Genomic DNA, 17,379 nt, shown 5'->3' with positions numbered 1-17,379 from the left:
CCCTCCTCCTCCTGTTCTGTGTTTGCCTTGCATTTGCATTTATATTTTTGGCATTTAGTTCGTGCTCTTTTACAGAGCAAATGTAAATGAATGCAGCAACAGAAGATCTTAATTTTTCAATGTCATGCTGTTTTGTTTAAGAAGTAAATTCAGTCATGCTGTATTGACTGCATAGATGCAAAACAAAAATTCCCATGTCCTTAAAGTTATTGTCCTTTCTAGAGAAGTGTTGTAGTAATAAATAATTATTTTCCTTGTCTACTAAATTGCTGCAGGGAAATTCCGTTTGCTTGTAAAGTCAGGGGTTAGGGTAAGAAAACATAACGCGTCTAATGCTGTTAGCAGTTCAGTGACTTGATCATGGTCATTTCATCGGGGCAGACACTGAAAGCTAAGTGAGAATGACCGTTTGACAAATAGTGCATGTGCAGATGATATAAAAATGCAGCTTTTAAATGAACAACAAATGGCAATTTTACTTACTTTGGTTGCAGTCAAGAGGTAGGGTGAGAGGATGGTGCGTCTCCAGAGGGAAATATCACTAAAAGACTTGTCACTCCGAAGCCTAAAGGAGCCTCTAGAGAAATATTTGCTGCCTTGGCTACAGTCTGGCTAAAGATACATTTTACTGTGAATAACCTAGAGTGTTTTGTCTGTGCATGCCTTTCTTTTCTATACCACTGTTTTGCATTGATTACTTTGTGAATAAGAAGAAGAAGAAGAAGAGGCCAAGTGTAAGATGAAGGACAAGAACAGATCAAATGAGTCTGTGTGTCAGTCAACAAGGGTTAGTCTAGTCACTTGGCCACCGTGGGACCCATTTCATTTTGCTTTCACCATCTGCTGGCTATAGAAAACACTGTGGTGCCCTCATACACACATGGAGCCACACATCCTTTGCCATCTCTCTCTCTGCCTGTTTTTTGCTCTATGTCCCATTTTCTGTCCCTTCCCTATTTTTTTTAACCTAGTGCTGCTACTATTTGGCTTCAACCACCTGCCATCCAGCTCACAATCCCCCACCCCCAGACCTTGACCTATTGACCCCCCCATACCTCCTCTAGCCCAGCCTCCCATCCTCCCCTGTTCCTCCAGTCTCTGCATGGCTTCCACCTATAACTAGATTAGCACTGTAGCCTGTTAGCTTGTCCAGGATCCAGCCAAGCGTGAGTGGACTAATTCCAGTTCCCCATCCCACACATACACCCCCGTTCCACCCTGTCTTTAACCCATTGGGACCTCTACTGCCCCCACCCCCATCATGCTCTCCAGCCCTGTTGAACCCTGACCAACTTAGTTATGATGTGATCCTGTGACGCCCCTCATACAGAGTCAGACTGATGCACTGAGACCGCTTTTGTCATTCAGACATGCATGTGCATACATGCACGCATAATATAACAAAAGAACCCAATGTGCAAGTTAAACAACTCAGCACACACAAAGCGATCACCTATGCACCACTGGAGTGGTCTTAAAGGAGTGTGTTTCCAAGTGTGTTTGCTCTCCTTTGTGTTGTAACAAGATTGGTTGTTAACTGTGCTACATCACATTTAGTCTGTGGACCATATCATCAATTCTGGAGATTGGGAGACAGTGATGGGTGCAGTAAATCAGATGAAGAAGAGAGATTTTGACTGAATTGGGAATAAGTCACACATGTGCAAGTCCCAAGCAAATCTCAAGTCTTAACCTTCAAGTCTCAAGCAAGTCCCATGTTACTGTGGTGAGAATCAAGCAAGTCAAGTTCCTACTCCACGTCAAGTCGTACAAAATTCTGCACATTTAAATTGGTTAAAAGAAAGTGGTCACAAAAAGTAGTTTTATATTACAAACCTCCTCTGATTATTAATTGTGCTATAAACTAACCCTTAGTTATTAAATAAAAAAGCATGCTTTTCACAGCTATCAGAAACTCTTCTCAATAAAATGTATAATCGATTCAAAGCCAAGTCTTAAACTTAAAGTTAGCATTTTAGCTAACGGTTCATTGTACTAGCGTACATTACTTTCTGGTATCAGTGTCCGTAATGCAGTGTCCCCTTTGATAGATGAAAAAACTACAGTTGTGTGACACATGCACAAACATGTTGTACTGCAGATGTCACAGATGTAAACAAGTTAACTCCATTATTAAATGATGTTAAACACATCTTGAATCTTGCAGTTTAGCTGTGGCATGTATATAACCTTATTGTGCTCAAGTGCCAATCATATTTAATGTGGCTAGCAGCTGTGGGATAACAGGACGTGTCATGTAGGCTACAACACATTTAGCCATTTATCAACCAATCATGTAGCCTGTAGTTATTGGGGAAATTGGCTTCCTGCAACCCATGTGAGTGCTTTAATCTCACTCCTACCTTCATCTGATTATTCACGATAATCTGGTTATAGTGTACATGTAATCGCACTGTGTGGTGGCATGCAGGACAGGAAGTAATTTAGTAATCTAAGTTTTTGTGTGTCAGGTTGGGCCACTTGTTTGTACAGCGTGATTGGACCTCACGCTGCCCCAGTGGGATGATTAGACCTGGATTGATCTACTGCTACACAGACACACACACACACACAAACACACACACCAAGGAAGAGTCCTTATCACATCATCCCATGAGCGGTATGAGCCCGGCTGTTCTATCGATTGCCAAAGAAACAAGACCACCCTGGCCTGTGGCATGAAAGCACGCACACCGTCACAAATATAAATACACAGAGAAGCAAAGCACAGCCACTGTTGGTAATATATGTACTACACACACTAAACACACATGCTTACACATGCAAACTCAAAGGCATCCACACTGATTGATGTGTATCCCCTGACACACATACAGATCATAAACGCACACACAATCACACACAGTCAGAAACATGATCCATTCGTGTTTTCGCCCTGCCCTGGCAGTGAACTAGCATTGCAGCGTTAACAGAACTTTCACACAACTGAAAACAAGAGGAAATTCTTAAAATAAACCTTTGTGTTCCCAGAATTGCATAAGCAGCCTAGTTAGCCAGAAAGCTGCAGATGGAGAGTCGGAGACAGATAAACACAGAACTAGCAGTGTTCACAAGGTCTCTCCAATTACACAGGCCTCAAAAGGAAGATTAGGGAAGTCCATATCTTGGGTGTGTTACAGTGTGTTGAGATTTGTTTTCTGTCTTTGAAGTAGCCGCTAAGATGAGTTGGATGGGTGGGGTCTATTTAACATTGCAGGGCACCAAGCGGTTGTGGCTGCACTGGTCCATCAAATTAGCAAACCTAAAATACATCCCACATTTCAGTGCTTCCCCTTCTTCTCCACCCTTGTGGTAGGAGAGTGCTTGTTAAAGTCAGAAAATGTTTGTGATATTAAAATAAGACTGCACACAGAGGGCATGAATCTGAGGACTACATATGCCACACTACTGCTTTTGTTTTAGACTGAATTCAGGACCCAGGACTTTAAGTTCATTTTTTTATCATTTGATCAAATGCATGACCTGCTTTAGATGAAGAACCATTTGGTGAAATTACTATTTTAGATTCAGTAACTTATGATGTTGTTTTATGATGTATCAAATTTTTATGTGACCGATGACTAAATGGGAAAGTGAATCTGAATATTCAGGGTGAATAATGTGAAAGGGTGAGCTGACCTTTTCTAAAGCTGCCACCTCTGATGTATTCTGGCATTTCAGCTGCTCTGTGCCGTTTAGGACTGGGGGTGTGGTTGATGGAGGCACCAAAATCATCTGCAGGGTGAAATATAATCAATAGCTCAATGAGGTTGCATATGGATACATGCTACTATTTTCAGGCATGTAAACAGGTTTGCAGGGTATGATGCCAAAGCCCATGTCCACTGGTCCAGCCGCTCTTGAATAGTAATTCCTCTGAGGCAATCTTGTGTATGACCATCCAAATGGTGGCTGACCTGTCACTCTCATCAATATCCATGACCCTCAGTGACACCGCTTAACCCTTCACGGGTCACCACAGGTCAGAGGTCAAAACTAGTGACCCTCAGGTTCCTTTACGTGACAGGGTCCAGCACCAGGGATTTAAGTGGTGGGTGGATTGATGGAGGCAGATCTGACTCCAGTGGATAACGGAGGAGGATTTATGGAGGCTGGCTACTGGGTAATGGACCCTGACTGTGACCATGGAGCAGCCTTGGTCACGTCACAAAGTTGCATCATTGACATTGTGATGAAGGATGTGTGTGTGTGTGAATGTGTGTGTGAGAGAGAGAGATGATGTGGCCTATTTGTAGAGCTCATTTTGAGAATCTATTATAACCACTGTGGAAATAAGTTGCTGCTTACCATTTATCATTCAGTATGTATAAAATCTACAGATTCCATATTATTATTATGTCCTCCAGCTTTTTTTGCTGTAGCACCTAATTTACCTATTGTCCTTGTGGTTTGATTTAGTGGTGTGCAGTTTATCACTGTGTAAAAGTTAAGTGTCAACTTCTTTCCCATGTGGGTCAAAATCTTTTTAGTGTTACCTTAGCAAACCTGGCTCTGAACAAATTGGCAATGTTAGTATTTAACCTTTTCAAAACCTACAGTAATAAATGCTTGGTATTCAGTGTGCATATAATTATTGGCTTTTATCTGCATCCAGTTTCCATTAATGTATCAGGCAGGTTGGTACAGGAATGAAAGCAAAGAACTATCCATTAAGTTTGACTGCTTTCAGTACATGGCTCTTCTTTACTTGTCAACTTTATCATGTGATGACCTGCAAATGTAAAGAAGAAGAAATAATTTATAATGTTGTGTAGTTTCAAAGAACACAGTCCCTCTAAAATCAACAACCAATTGTTGAAAAGTATGTGTAGTGTTTGACCTAATTTAGACACACAAAAGATAAACAGATAATCATACATGTTAGTTTTGCCTGCTATTTTTTATGCCTTGTGATGATGGCTCTGAGACTATATATATTTTTAAAAGATGCTTATGTGTTAAATTAAGGCACATTCATTACAACATATCATACTGTTTTCTGTGTAGTTTCTAATTTTCTACAGTACATGACATCCGAAGCAAAAACAAAGTGAAAGCTAAAGAGAAAAGCAAACAAACTTGAGTCCTAATAAAAAACCAAACAAACAGCATTTTGAAGCTGTACAACACCTCAGAGTTCCCTCCCATAAGTGATAGTAAGTCAGCACTGTGTCTTTTAACATTCTCTTTTAGTAGAAAGAAAGTGTGAAGCACAGCGATGGAGCGTGAGAAGGGATTTATGATAATTCCTTAGACAGATCTGAACACATCATCAGGTGATGGAACATCTGCTTTGGTGTGTTTGAGGCTGAAAACGTGTCTGAAATGGTTGGAATGACCATTTTTATCTGTCTGTAATCACAAACACCGTGACTGTTGCCAATTCCTTTTCCCTACTTGTTCTCCTCCTCTGCTCTCTCTATTCTGACCACGTTAGACCAGGACCCTGTCACTGACCCCCCAAAGAGAGATTGATTACAGGAGAGAAGAGAATTTTGTTTGCCTTTCCTTTCTGTGTCGCTCAGTTTTTGAAGTTTTTCTCCCTCTCTTCCTCCATCACTGTCTCTCAGCTCTGTCCTTGCCTTTGTTTATCTCACATTTCCTTTTTTAATCTCATCTTTATTTTCTCCTCTGTCAAATTAAATTTGAAAACTATGCTGTTTACGCCCATAAATATTGGAGACATCAAATTAGATCCTTTTAAATTGTTTTGATGTGGGTTGAGACCTGCCCATTCTCCCAGCTTCTTTGTGTGTGTGCATGTGAATGTGTGTTTGGAGCCATGGAGGCAACAGCTGGTCATGTGAAGGTGTACACTGTGGGTGGGTGTGGTGTTTGGGCATATTGCTAGAAGGATGGTGAGGTTGGTGGCCTGAGTCTGTGAGTCATAAAGGGCTTTTCTCATCATGCACTGATAATTCATCTAGCTCCATTTTCTTGTAGTGCCAGTTGCCCATGGTTCAGAGTTAGCCGAGTTTCAACTTAACTATTTACTACAAAAAAGTGCATTACAGTGCTATGCCAACAAAAGATGCAAATGATCCTCTCTATCTCTCTTATCTTTGTCATCCCAGACACACCTCTGTTGGTAAGGAGCAGCAGTGACTCTGCTTTGGCCCCACCCACTGAGGCGACAGCTATGCCCCAGCCTGATGGCCATAACAAGAGGTCTCCTGAACCGGTGAGTACAGTGTGAGAAACATAAAAACTTGGGATAGGAGAAAACTGAAGAAGAGAAAGTTAGATTTTCTATTGCGACTCTGATGTGTGTCATGCCCTCACTGAAGACAAAGGGAGAAGCCCAGTGATTCTTCCTCTTGTGGTCCGGCTCCATGCCCCAGGCTGTATTTTGAAAGGGTCTGCATTTTAAGTGCACTTCTTCTTTTCCAAACAGCCTGCCTTTACAGAGGGCTTGGTTTGTTGTTGTTTCTTGTCCCTCTCTGGGTGATTGTGTGTGTGTGCTGGGCAGGACAGAGACTATGTAGCATCACACCTCTGTGCATGTGAGGGGAAACTCAGGTGAGAAGAAAGACTCCTGTTGTTTACCATTGCTGTTTTTGACACTAGTTGAGTCAAGAATCTTGATTGTCATTATGCAGAGCACAACGAAATTTTTTCCGGCAGGGTCTGTGTATTGGCAACAATCTGGGGATACGATATGCGTCACTACACAGGAGTTACGATTCAGTATATTCTGATACGGTAAATAAGGCCCTATATTGCAGTTTTTTTATCTAATTTTATAAGAACTGTCATCCCCATATGCTTAACAGCTGTAAAAAGATTTACTTTTGAATGCAGTCAGAACAAGGATCTGCATTTGTCACAGTCCCTGTAGCATCCAACAGCATAGCATTATTTGTCATATGAACTGTTAAATTAATTTAATTAATTAAATTGATACTGTGTTTTTGAGAATCAATACAGTATGCGAAACATTATATTGCAATACTCGTGTGTGAGTATTTTTTTTAAACCCCTATTCGACAAAGCAGTGACTAAGCAGAACCCAGTTGTCAGGTAGCTGCAACAACGAGGCACATATCAAAAAAAAAAACTAAACATAAGGCCTTCAAACAGCAAATGGCTGGAGCAGAGTGAATAGGCTCATTATAGATGATTTAAAATATCCTTAAAACTGTTTACACAAATCTCTATCTTGACAGATGAAGCTCCGCTTCAAGCCTCTGGGGCCTTATTTAAACCCAGTCACTGCTCTTTAGCTCATTGGTAGATGTTACTATATCATTGCTTTTGTGCTTTTACTTTGTTTTAAAGGCATTTTTGGTTGTCGTGAATAAGAATGAGGGCTTTTTAAAACTTCGGAGACCCATCACCAAAGTCTTTAACATACAAAATATGGAGATCAGTTTTTCAATGTCTGTGTTCCTTAGTGATGTGTTGCCATTTGTAGCCACACTAGTGGTGTGTGACTCTATGAATGGAAATGTTGACCCATCAAAAAGTCCACCGCTTTAGTCAAGACTGAAATATCTCAGCTACTATAGGAGGGATTACCATAAAATTTTGATTTCCTGACAAGCCACTGTGAGTTGGTTTTTCTGAGTCTCAACAAATATTGTATGGTTTGCTTTGTTGCCTTTTAAGTGTGCGAGTTTGGTGTGTGTGTGTGAGACAGGCGAGGAGGACATCACTGCTCCTGGGCATACTGAGTCTTGTGTTTGGTGGACTTTCATAGATCAATACACTATCTCTACATCCTCACTCATCCACTGCTCTACCATCCCCTCCTTATGTCCACACACTCATGCTCTTAAACGTTTACAAGTAACACACACACACACATTTCTGTCCTTTTTTGTCTTGGAGGAGGTATTGAAAGCTAGATAAGGTATAATTACGGCTGATAGAGTGATAAATAAGTGCCCTGCCCCTTTAATTGATTTTACTGCCTGCTATGGTGAAGACCAAGGTCAGCCCACTTCTCTGTGTCTTTGATTCACACGCAGTCTATGGATAGCTCCCCTTGCTCTTTCCTTTTCTCTTTATCAGAAAACATGCAGTTGGCCCTTTAATTGATTTGGACTTCCTGCCACATTCGAAGTTAATAAATTAGACTTTTAATGTTACTAACAACAGTAGCTGCTGAGTTCTTGTTCTTTTGCTCCTGTCACCTTAATCACTCTCCTTTTACTGTTTTTTTTTAAATTTTTTTTTTAAATCCTCTCTTTTCTTCTCGCTCCCTCGTTGTCTGCCACATGTTCGGCTGATGTTCAATAGGTGCAGTAATGCAAGACGTTAACACAGTAAAGAGTCAGAGTTAAACATGTTACGCTCTGTCTGGTGTTGATGTGTGAATCGGCCGTGATGCAAAAAGCTCACACCTTAACTAGCCAAACTAAAATGCACCGTTGTTTCCTGCTAGCAGTTACAAGCACTGCAGGTTGTTGATGTGATGGACATGACGAGGGTCAGGGATCACTGGCTGGTACACTGAATCTTTGATCCTGCAGTGTGTATACATATACACTGCTTTAACATGCGCATACACAGACACACTATTGCTCAACCACCTAACATGTAGCAGATGACTATGGCACTCAGAAGAACTACACAAAGGAAACACACACCTCGTTACTCATCCATCTGGCAACAACCACACACCTCATCTCTCATATGCCTGCACACCACTGTGTCACTCACACATACTTCAGACTACACACAGCGCCCGAAACACAAAAACATGGATGGCAGTGTGCAGCACATTAACAATCTGTTAGTTGGACTCAGCTGGGGTTTCAGACAGGTATCACAAATTATTTTCCTGTTGCATTCAAATCACTCATTGAAGAAAAAAAAAAGAGAAACAAACATAAAACAAAACTGAAGAAAACGTACTTGTGCTCATTTCTGCTCTAAAACTGCAGAAGAAACATTTAAATTCCGATTTTTGGAGCACTGGTGAAATACATTTGTTATGATGTATTCAGCCAGAATGAAAGCGCTGAAAGGAGTTGAAGTGCAAGTCCATTGAGTAAGCATCGAACGGGGTTGAAAATGTCACTTGCGGTGTAAGTGATGAAAAGAGTTCAAATTGTGAGTGTGTGTGTGTGTAAGGACGTTATTGTCAGTGCAAGTGTAAGCACTGACAGAAGTGAAAGTGTCATTCACTGTGTGAGTACAGCTGGGAAATAAGTGTCAGTTGAAGCGTTGGTGGTAGTCACACCACTAAGGCTTATTGTTATGATTTTTTAACACCATACAATACTTCAGTCTTGCTGTTACCACAATAATACTTTTTTAATATCTTACTTTGAGCAATATAAATGTAATTTTATGCAAAAGAAGTTCTCTAGTGTCAAATCCTGCACAAGACATTTGCCATTTGATGACAGGTTTCAGCACTTGTCAGTTTTTGACTCTTGGTTCTACAGACACATTTTGGTCACTACCAGTAGGTTATGCATATCATAGTATGCTTGCAGGTGGTACTATTAGCCTAGTGCTAGCACTACTAACATGAGTTCGACATGTTGGTGTATTATTGCTAGTAAGTGAATGAAAACATTCATAATAATAATTAAAGGTGTAAATGAAAGTGCAAAAGTAATAATCATATGTATACAGTAGTACAAATGATGTGATCCTTCTGAGTGTACAGGTTCACTGTGACAGATACACAGAGAACAATCTGACCTACTTTTAGGGGCTGGAATGGTACAAATGTTTCTTTTTGGCTTGTTGAGATGTGAATGATGAGTGGGGCAAGCTGACTGGTTGAGCTCAGCAGGGCTGCTGTTTTTATAGCTGCATAAAAAAGGAGTGCTCTCAATCAGGGATTAGATTCATGGAGTGATCCTAAGGCATTAAAGAAAGGCAGGCTTGTGTACATGTGAGTGTATATGAGTACATTCGAATCATGCCATATCTTACATAATGTACTCAGCATGTTGTGAGGTAGACAAACAAGGTTTTTTATGTTACTGTGAGTCTGTAGTTCAGCTTCACGGTGCAGTACTTGTAAAACTGGATGTACAAAAAGTTCAAGTGTGTTTTTGATGCTTGTTGTTACCTTGTTGTATAATGACCATGTGTGTATGTACTGCAGAAAGAGAAGTATGTGGTGTGTGTGTGTTGGCTAATGGCGTTGCGGGAAGATGCACAGCAACAATGGAGCTTCCAGCTAATCCTTCTGCCCCCGCACACACATACATACTCTCTATTGTGGGGTAATCTCACACTACCCAGATAAGTGGGTCACTGTTTGTGAAGGCAGCGTATATTTGAGTGTGTATTCATAAATACACCATTTTTATGTTTGCAGCTCTGTATAGCCGGTATGTGGAGATATTATTTGCAGAAGATGGATGTGTGTGTCAGGGGGTGTGCAATATAAAACATATATTTACTCTGTGTGTGACAGAGGGCCCACCAGGGAGCTGGGTGTGGTGGGGGGTTGCTGAGAATCAGACTGGTGGGTGGGAGCTTTAGCCATTAGTACAAGTGACACAATGAAAGTGACAAGGCAGAAGGACCTAATTGCACCCTTCTTGTCTTTAGCGATTTGGGGCAGTTTCTCTCTCACATCCCTTGTGTTTGAGTGTCTTGCAACAGTTTGATGCATTAGCCTTTGTCTTTCTTCCCACATTTCTCTCTTCTTCCTTTTATTGCCCTGTGGTTGTTGATTTTGCCAGTTTAGAAATAGAGCCTTCCCTGGCTTAGGGCAGGGTGGAAGGAGGGGGAGGGGGAGGTAGGTAGATAGAAATATACATAGACGGAGTAAAGGAAGGGCTGCGGCACATGTTAGGAGGTGAAGCGTCCGGTTGCCGCTCTCTCTTCACTGTCTGCAAAGGTGATTGATGGCGGTGTTGCATTGTTTTGTCAATTTGCAGCAGGCCTTCTCCTATTGGCTACTGGTTGTTTAGTGTGTGTGAATGTGTGAAGGTAGGAAACTGTTGTCATCCCATTGACTGAATGTTTTTTTTTTCGTTTGTTTTTTTAAAGCAGGAAATCAAGACTGTACTGAAAGAAGCTTTGGACCGACAGACGGACAGTCCCCCCACCATGATGAGCAGGATTAACAGCAAGTAAGTGTGTGTGTGCATTTGTTGACATCCCTGTGGCAGCAGACACATCACACATCAGAGCTAAGTACAGTCGTGTGATGGAGACTAGCGTTAACACTGCAGTCTTTGTTTGACAGCCTGACACTGGATTAAATAGTTTCCTGGGTGTGTGTGTGGATGTGTATCATGTGGTCATGGAGCTGGATGGGAATCCCTCCATCCCTTATCCTTCTATGTTGAGACATGAGGAGTAGAATTTATTGTAATTATTTTTGGCAGTTGTTATAAGTTGCTGTAACACAGCAAGGCAACTTGTTTCTATAACAGCTTTCGCACGCAGGTGCTTCCTAAATCATGTAAATCAGTCCAATGGGGAACCACCATGTTGTATGTCTAGATAAGGCAAGGTGAGGGGCATTAACATGTTAATTTACTAGCGGTCCAATGAATTGTATTATTACAATTTTTTTTTAATTTACTTTAAATATCATGGCAATCCCAGCAACTTTTGCACCTCAACTTTAGTGATGTCCCACTCTCCTGCAGTGGAGATCGAGGTTGTAAAGAATTCGCTACTGCTACTATAAATATTTGCCAGATTCATAGCTAATAGTTTGTTGGCAGTTAGATTGAAAAGATTTCACAGATTTATTGGATTACTCTTCTGTACATGCTAATCATATTTGATATCATGGCAATTCTAATAACCGCATTTTGTCCAATGAATTTTCTAGGTGGAGCTAAATGTTGTGTATTTTCCATTACAAATATTGAATGAAACAGTTCACATTTAATATTTCTTCATTATCAAAAACCCTGGTTCAAAACTGTTAAAAGGTTTAAGCAAGTGAAATTGCTTTTGATGCTCAAATTTCTATTAAGCTGTTACTCATTTAACAAATTTATCACTTGACCTGTAAGCTTATAAAAACCCTGGTGTGTCTTGGTGTATCGTTAGGATCAAGCTGCACCACTGGCTGATCTGGTGTTAGATGAATGTGTGTACTGTACGCAAGTGTGCATAGACGTCCACCTTTTGTTTTTGGTCATGTCGTTGGCGGACTTCTGTCAGGATTTTCATTTCTCCGGGCTGTCAGTCATACAGTAACTGTGGCCACAGTTAATCCTCCATCCCAACCTGGCTTGTCCAGCGAGCCTGTGATGAGAGTACAGACAATTGTTTAGCATCCTTTGCATCCTCTGATTTCTCAATTAAAAAGTTGTTTTAAAAAAGGTCCGGGAGGATCAGTGCTGCTTAGGACAAGGCTCAACTGGAGTGACAGATGGTGATTTTTCAGCATTTTAGAGTACAGTGCTGTCTTGACAGTGCTGTGGTACAATAGAAGCACGAGTCTCACAGATAGTTTGCCATGGTAACAGATGGTTGGTGGTTGAAGAAGCCACAGTGAGCAAGCGAGGGCACATTTTCAGTGAGTCCCAGCCACGAGTTTGTTAGGCACTGTTGATGTAGAGGAAGTCAACCGAGAGTGGGAGCTCCATCTGTCTCGCTCCTCGTTGCTCTTTTCATCCATCCCACTGTCCCTCGTCTCTTTCTCTCACTCTCCCCCCCGGTGGAAAGACTGTGTTTGTTTGTGTTTGTGTCAGTGGGATGCTAAAATGGGTGAGCGGAGCTATTCTGCATATTAGTGAGAGGAGCTAACAAGCTATGGCTGCTTCTGATGAGCTTGTTTGTGCTGCAGTTTGTTTTTTTATGAATGTAAATGTGCTGAAGGTGTGTGTGTGTGTGTGTATGTACCACGCATCCTGTCTGAATACATATACATCATTCAGGACCAGATTTGTTCCAGTATGTGTAAGTGTGTATTTCCTGTCCTGCCTTGTTTACCATCATTAAAAGTAAATTCAAAAAGTGTGTGTGTGTGTGTGTGTGTGCAAATCAGGGCTTATGCATGTGTAATTTAGATTTAACTCTGTTCTCTAATAGATGTAAATTTGATGCATGTGTGTATCTGTGAATTCAATTTAGAGGAATGTGACTGATGGTGTTTATGAACATGTGATGGATGTAGCAATAAGTGTGGAAATTGGATGTGTGTGTGTACAGTACATGTCTGACCCTGGCAGAGGTTAACGAGAGCAGGGTGACAGTGACAGAGGAGTGTGTTTTAATGATCCCAGCTAGTCCTTGGGTTTGTGTACTGTACATGCACATAAACCTTGAACTTCACTGCTTTTCTTCTCAGACTTGTTTTTTTTAACTGACGTCAGTGTCTCATCACTTGTTTATTTTTTTGCAATGTAACTTTGTAAAGGTTATCTGAGAGAACACCTGAACTTGCTCTTTTTAGACCATCTTTTTACCTCTCATGTGTAGTTCAGAGGCTGAATCATAGAAATGGATGACAGTATGGAGAATGGCTGAGGTGAGATCTGAAAAAGCGAAGCACTGACTGGACTACTGCAGCTCCTGTTACTCAGTAGCATGTCCAGAATGATGCTGCTGGTCTGGTCTTCATCATCGTTAAGTTGACCTGCTCCAGTACAAGATACCGTTGACTACAGTGGGTGCCTGTTGCAGCTAAGAGACTCTGGTGGCTTCTTCCCAAGCCATGGCCAACAGTTACAACACACACACCTCTGCCTCTGGATGATTTTTGCCTTGTTATTCCAAGGACACATCTTGTTCAAGCCTGTGCTCTGTCCTGGACCCAGAGCAGTGGAATTGTCTCCCAGCTGAAATCAGGGCAGCAGAGCCACTACTTATCTTATCCTGCAGGCTGAAAGCTCATGTCTTGTTTTCTAGAAGACTTAAACACTCTCTTAGCAGGAGGTGGCGGACAGAAAGATGCTGGCAAAACTAACATCCATCATGCATAACCCCTCCCATCCCCTGCACCACACAGTGGAGGCTCTGAACAGTTCTTTTAGCACAAGACTGTTACATCCCTAGTGCAAGAAGCAGCATTACCGTAGGTCATTCCTCCCCACAGACTGTACAATGCATCACTACAATGATAAATAACATAGGTGAGATTATGAGGGACTATGCATTAGTCAACTGAGGTGCAATAGGGGTAAAATATGCACATGTGTAAAATCTTGTTCTTGATTTCTCTCAAATACTTTTATATTGTCTTGTTTTAGGTATTTTTGAGTAGTTTTTCAGAGATCCTCATGGCTGAAATACAGATATTTCCCCCATTATGGGAGTAATATTCTTGTCCTTGATCTCTTGAATACTATATTTTGTCTTGTTTTTAGGTATTTTGATTTGTTCTCTTGGATTAATGGTGGGAGGATCATTCTTGTTCTTTCTTGTCTCTCAAATACTATATTCTGTCTGGTTTTAGGTACTTTGGAATTTGTTTCCCAAGATATGTGTGTGGTGTTTTGTTGTTGCTCTCTATTGCTGCTGGAACACAGGAATTTCTTCATTGTGGGATCAATAAAGTCCTACCTATCTACCTACCTACCTACCTTAGATGTATTTTGGCACATGTTTTGATGATATTTAGTTTGTGCTCTTATGAAAGTTCAATGAATTTATTCTAAGCCATTTTGGATAAAACCATACTTTTTAAGATGAGTAAAAATTTCTTTGAAAGTTTTGTGGAGGTTTGAAGAAAGGTGGCAAAATGAGACCGATATCTCTTACTGTTAAATGGAAGCATGACCTTTGATTTAAAAAAAATATTTGAAACATTTTCTTTTTCCATGCAGGTGTTTTAAAATCATTTAACTATCTGAAGTCATAGCTTTCAACTGGCAATTAGCATATTTTTCAAAAAGAGCAGTTTGAATATTAAGGATATTTCAACATAATTGCAGGAAAAACACTACAATTATTCATCTTATCAAACATATAACAATTAATATTTAGCTAATAACTGTGCATAAAAACCTTCAATAATTTCAGCAATGCTGTCTTTATTGTTAAAAATAAAAATGTTGCGCCTTCATCAGACAAGACTAAAGAGAGGAAGAACAACTGCAAACATGACTTGAGACTCAAACATTTTGACTCAATTCTCAATTTGCAGTCATCTGAATCTTATAAGTATGCTTTCAACCTTCAGTATACTCTTGTATAATACTGCTTCAATTCAAAAAGAAATGGTACTGATGTGTATGAGTACTATTAAACATACAGACAGAGCTTGTTGTCTTCTGTGATCTTCTTGTACAATGCCCCAATCATGCAGGTCCTCGCATCTTAGCCATCCAATATCAAAAGCAGCCCTCCTCTTGTTTATCTTAGTAGTATTGTCCTTATTTATCTGCAGTTAAAAGGCACAGTTCAAGCCTCTACAGGGACTGTTGGAGAAGCTCATTATGTTTCATCTCTATCTGCCTGTCTGCCTGTCTTTTTCTTTTATATCCAGCTCTTTTCTTTTGTCCACCAGCTAGATTGGGTGGTCGAGTAGCAGGTAGATAAGGGGGAAGCAGCCACCTGCGTCCCCGTCACACACACACACAGATTTGATGTTTGGTAGAACTACCTGTAAGCTAATTTACTGTATATTCCTATTTGTATAGCCTAGAGGAAAATGCAAATGGATTTTGAAGCGCTTGTACATAGAAAGGCTGGGAGTCTGTGTGGGTGTGTGTGTGTATGCACGCTGTGATTTTTGGCACAACATTGTGCACATTCTGATTTAGTATGTGTTTTGTTGACAGAAACCTAACGAGGACAGTGGAGTTTCCAGGTGACCGGGGACCCCTGGGTATCCACGTGATTCCCTACTGCTCCTCTCTCAGTGGGCGGTAAGCGCATACACACAGAGATACACACATATTGTACCAACACAGCTACACACTCTCTGTGGACCACTTCTACTTGTAATCAGTCAGAAATTCATAAGCAAAGGCAGATGGCAATGTTCACTCATAGAGATGGATAAGAAAGTTCAAGTGTTGGCAGTTAATATTATATGTTTATGTCCACAACTTCATATTCACTTTGTGGTGCAAGGACCCTGGGCCTTCATATTAAAGGCATCGATAAAAACAGTCGCTCCAAGAGAGAAAATCTGTTCCAGGAGGATGAGTGTATCGTCCAAATCAACGGCACACCACTCCAAGACAAGACCTTTACACAGTAAGTATGCTGGAGCGTGAATGAGCAGGAGAGTTTCTGTGTGTATTCCAGCACATACACCTACAACCTCCTGTCCCTGCTTTCTTTCTTTATTTTCTCTATCCTCACTGAATAGGTCAATTTAACTGCATCCCACTGTGTTGGCTGTGTGGTGGGAATGTTGTGCTGATAGCAGTCTATAAAGCTGCAGTAGGAGTCTGCTGTAAGGTCTGCCCCAGCTGATAGAGACCCCAGTGTCCCAAAGCAGCTGGAAGAGTCACTCTGTGCTTGATCCAAATTGAAATACAGCTCCATTAACCATGTACAAGCCTCATTCACCCTCTTCATTCTCTACCTTCCACTGGTCTGTGTTCTTTCTTGGTTTTCTTTGATTTTTTTTTGTTTTTTTTAGTCTTTGACAAGGCAGAGAAACTCAGAGGTTAAGGTGAACGTCATAATTTGGTCACCATTTCAGCTGGATATCTTCTACTTTTTTTGTTATTTTAAAATTATATATTAATGCCAAAAATGTGACTGTTGTAAGTTTCATCGGTTTTTCTTCTTATTTTCTAGGTCACAGGAAGTGTTCCGCCAGGCAATGACCTCCTCTTCAGTGTGTCTGGAGGTCCTCCCTGTAGCCAACAAACCACGCTATGAGAAGAGCCTGATAGGTCAGCTTTTCACCGGCGACGTCAAAGATGCCATTGCAAAACCAAAGAGTCCGATGGTGGCCCGTGCTAAAGCTGACTCCCAACCAGAACCCAAACAAGATACCAAACTGAACGACAAAGTTGAAGCGAGTCAACTGGATGCACGTTCCAAGACCCCAGAGCCAGTTGCAGTAAACCCACCAGCGGGGGAGCTCCAGTCTGGCTATGGCTCCTCTGAGAGAATCTCTCCCTCTCCTCTGGCCAGGGCAGCAGGCTCCTCCCCATCACCCACGACTCGTGGTCAGAGCCCCTTGCCCAGTAAGAGTCCTGTTCTGCAGGCCCTGGCCAACCTTAACAGCAGGAAGGGTGGCAAGAGGATAAAGATTAACCTGAAGAAAGGTAAACGGGCAACTGAAAACACATTTGATGCTCTGTTACATCACTGACTTGTGATACCAAGGGTACACAGCAACATCAGTTTCCTTGTCACTCAGAGTACTACAGATTTTTAACTGGAAGGCAGCAATATAAACTGTGGGTGTTTACCAGGCAGGAGTGGTCTACTGAAAAGGCTTATTTAATAGCATTATGGGAAGTGTAGAATTCATTGTTTCTATACCCTGGCCTACTATACACAGCCCCTCATCTTTATGGAAATGGAGTA

General features: G+C 41.2%; 1 protein-coding gene across 5 annotated transcripts in view; it reads left to right on the top strand.

Moving 5' to 3' along the window:
- The window catches only part of pard3ba (par-3 family cell polarity regulator beta a), a 131,528-nt gene that overhangs the window by 26,147 nt on the left and 88,002 nt on the right, over positions 1-17,379 (top strand). For 4 of the 5 annotated variants that reach the window (XM_020592181.1, XM_020592179.1, XM_020592178.1 and 1 more), the window contains exons 4-8: positions 6,075-6,181; positions 10,966-11,048; positions 15,666-15,752; positions 15,961-16,086; positions 16,639-17,114. In XM_020592181.1, the coding sequence (XP_020447837.1) occupies positions 6,075-6,181; positions 10,966-11,048; positions 15,666-15,752; positions 15,961-16,086; positions 16,639-17,114 (879 nt within the window). The remainder of the gene's footprint in view (positions 1-6,074; positions 6,182-10,965; positions 11,049-15,665; positions 15,753-15,960; positions 16,087-16,638; positions 17,115-17,379) is intronic. The other variant, XM_020592177.1, reaches the window with a different exon arrangement.

The sequence above is a fragment of the Monopterus albus genome, unplaced genomic scaffold (genome assembly GCF_001952655.1).
Source record: "Monopterus albus unplaced genomic scaffold, M_albus_1.0 scaffold16.1, whole genome shotgun sequence".
In the NCBI taxonomy this organism is placed as follows: Eukaryota; Metazoa; Chordata; class Actinopteri; order Synbranchiformes; family Synbranchidae; genus Monopterus; species Monopterus albus.
Note: the sequence above shows the minus strand (reverse complement) of the source record. Positions and strands in the feature narration are given on the sequence as shown.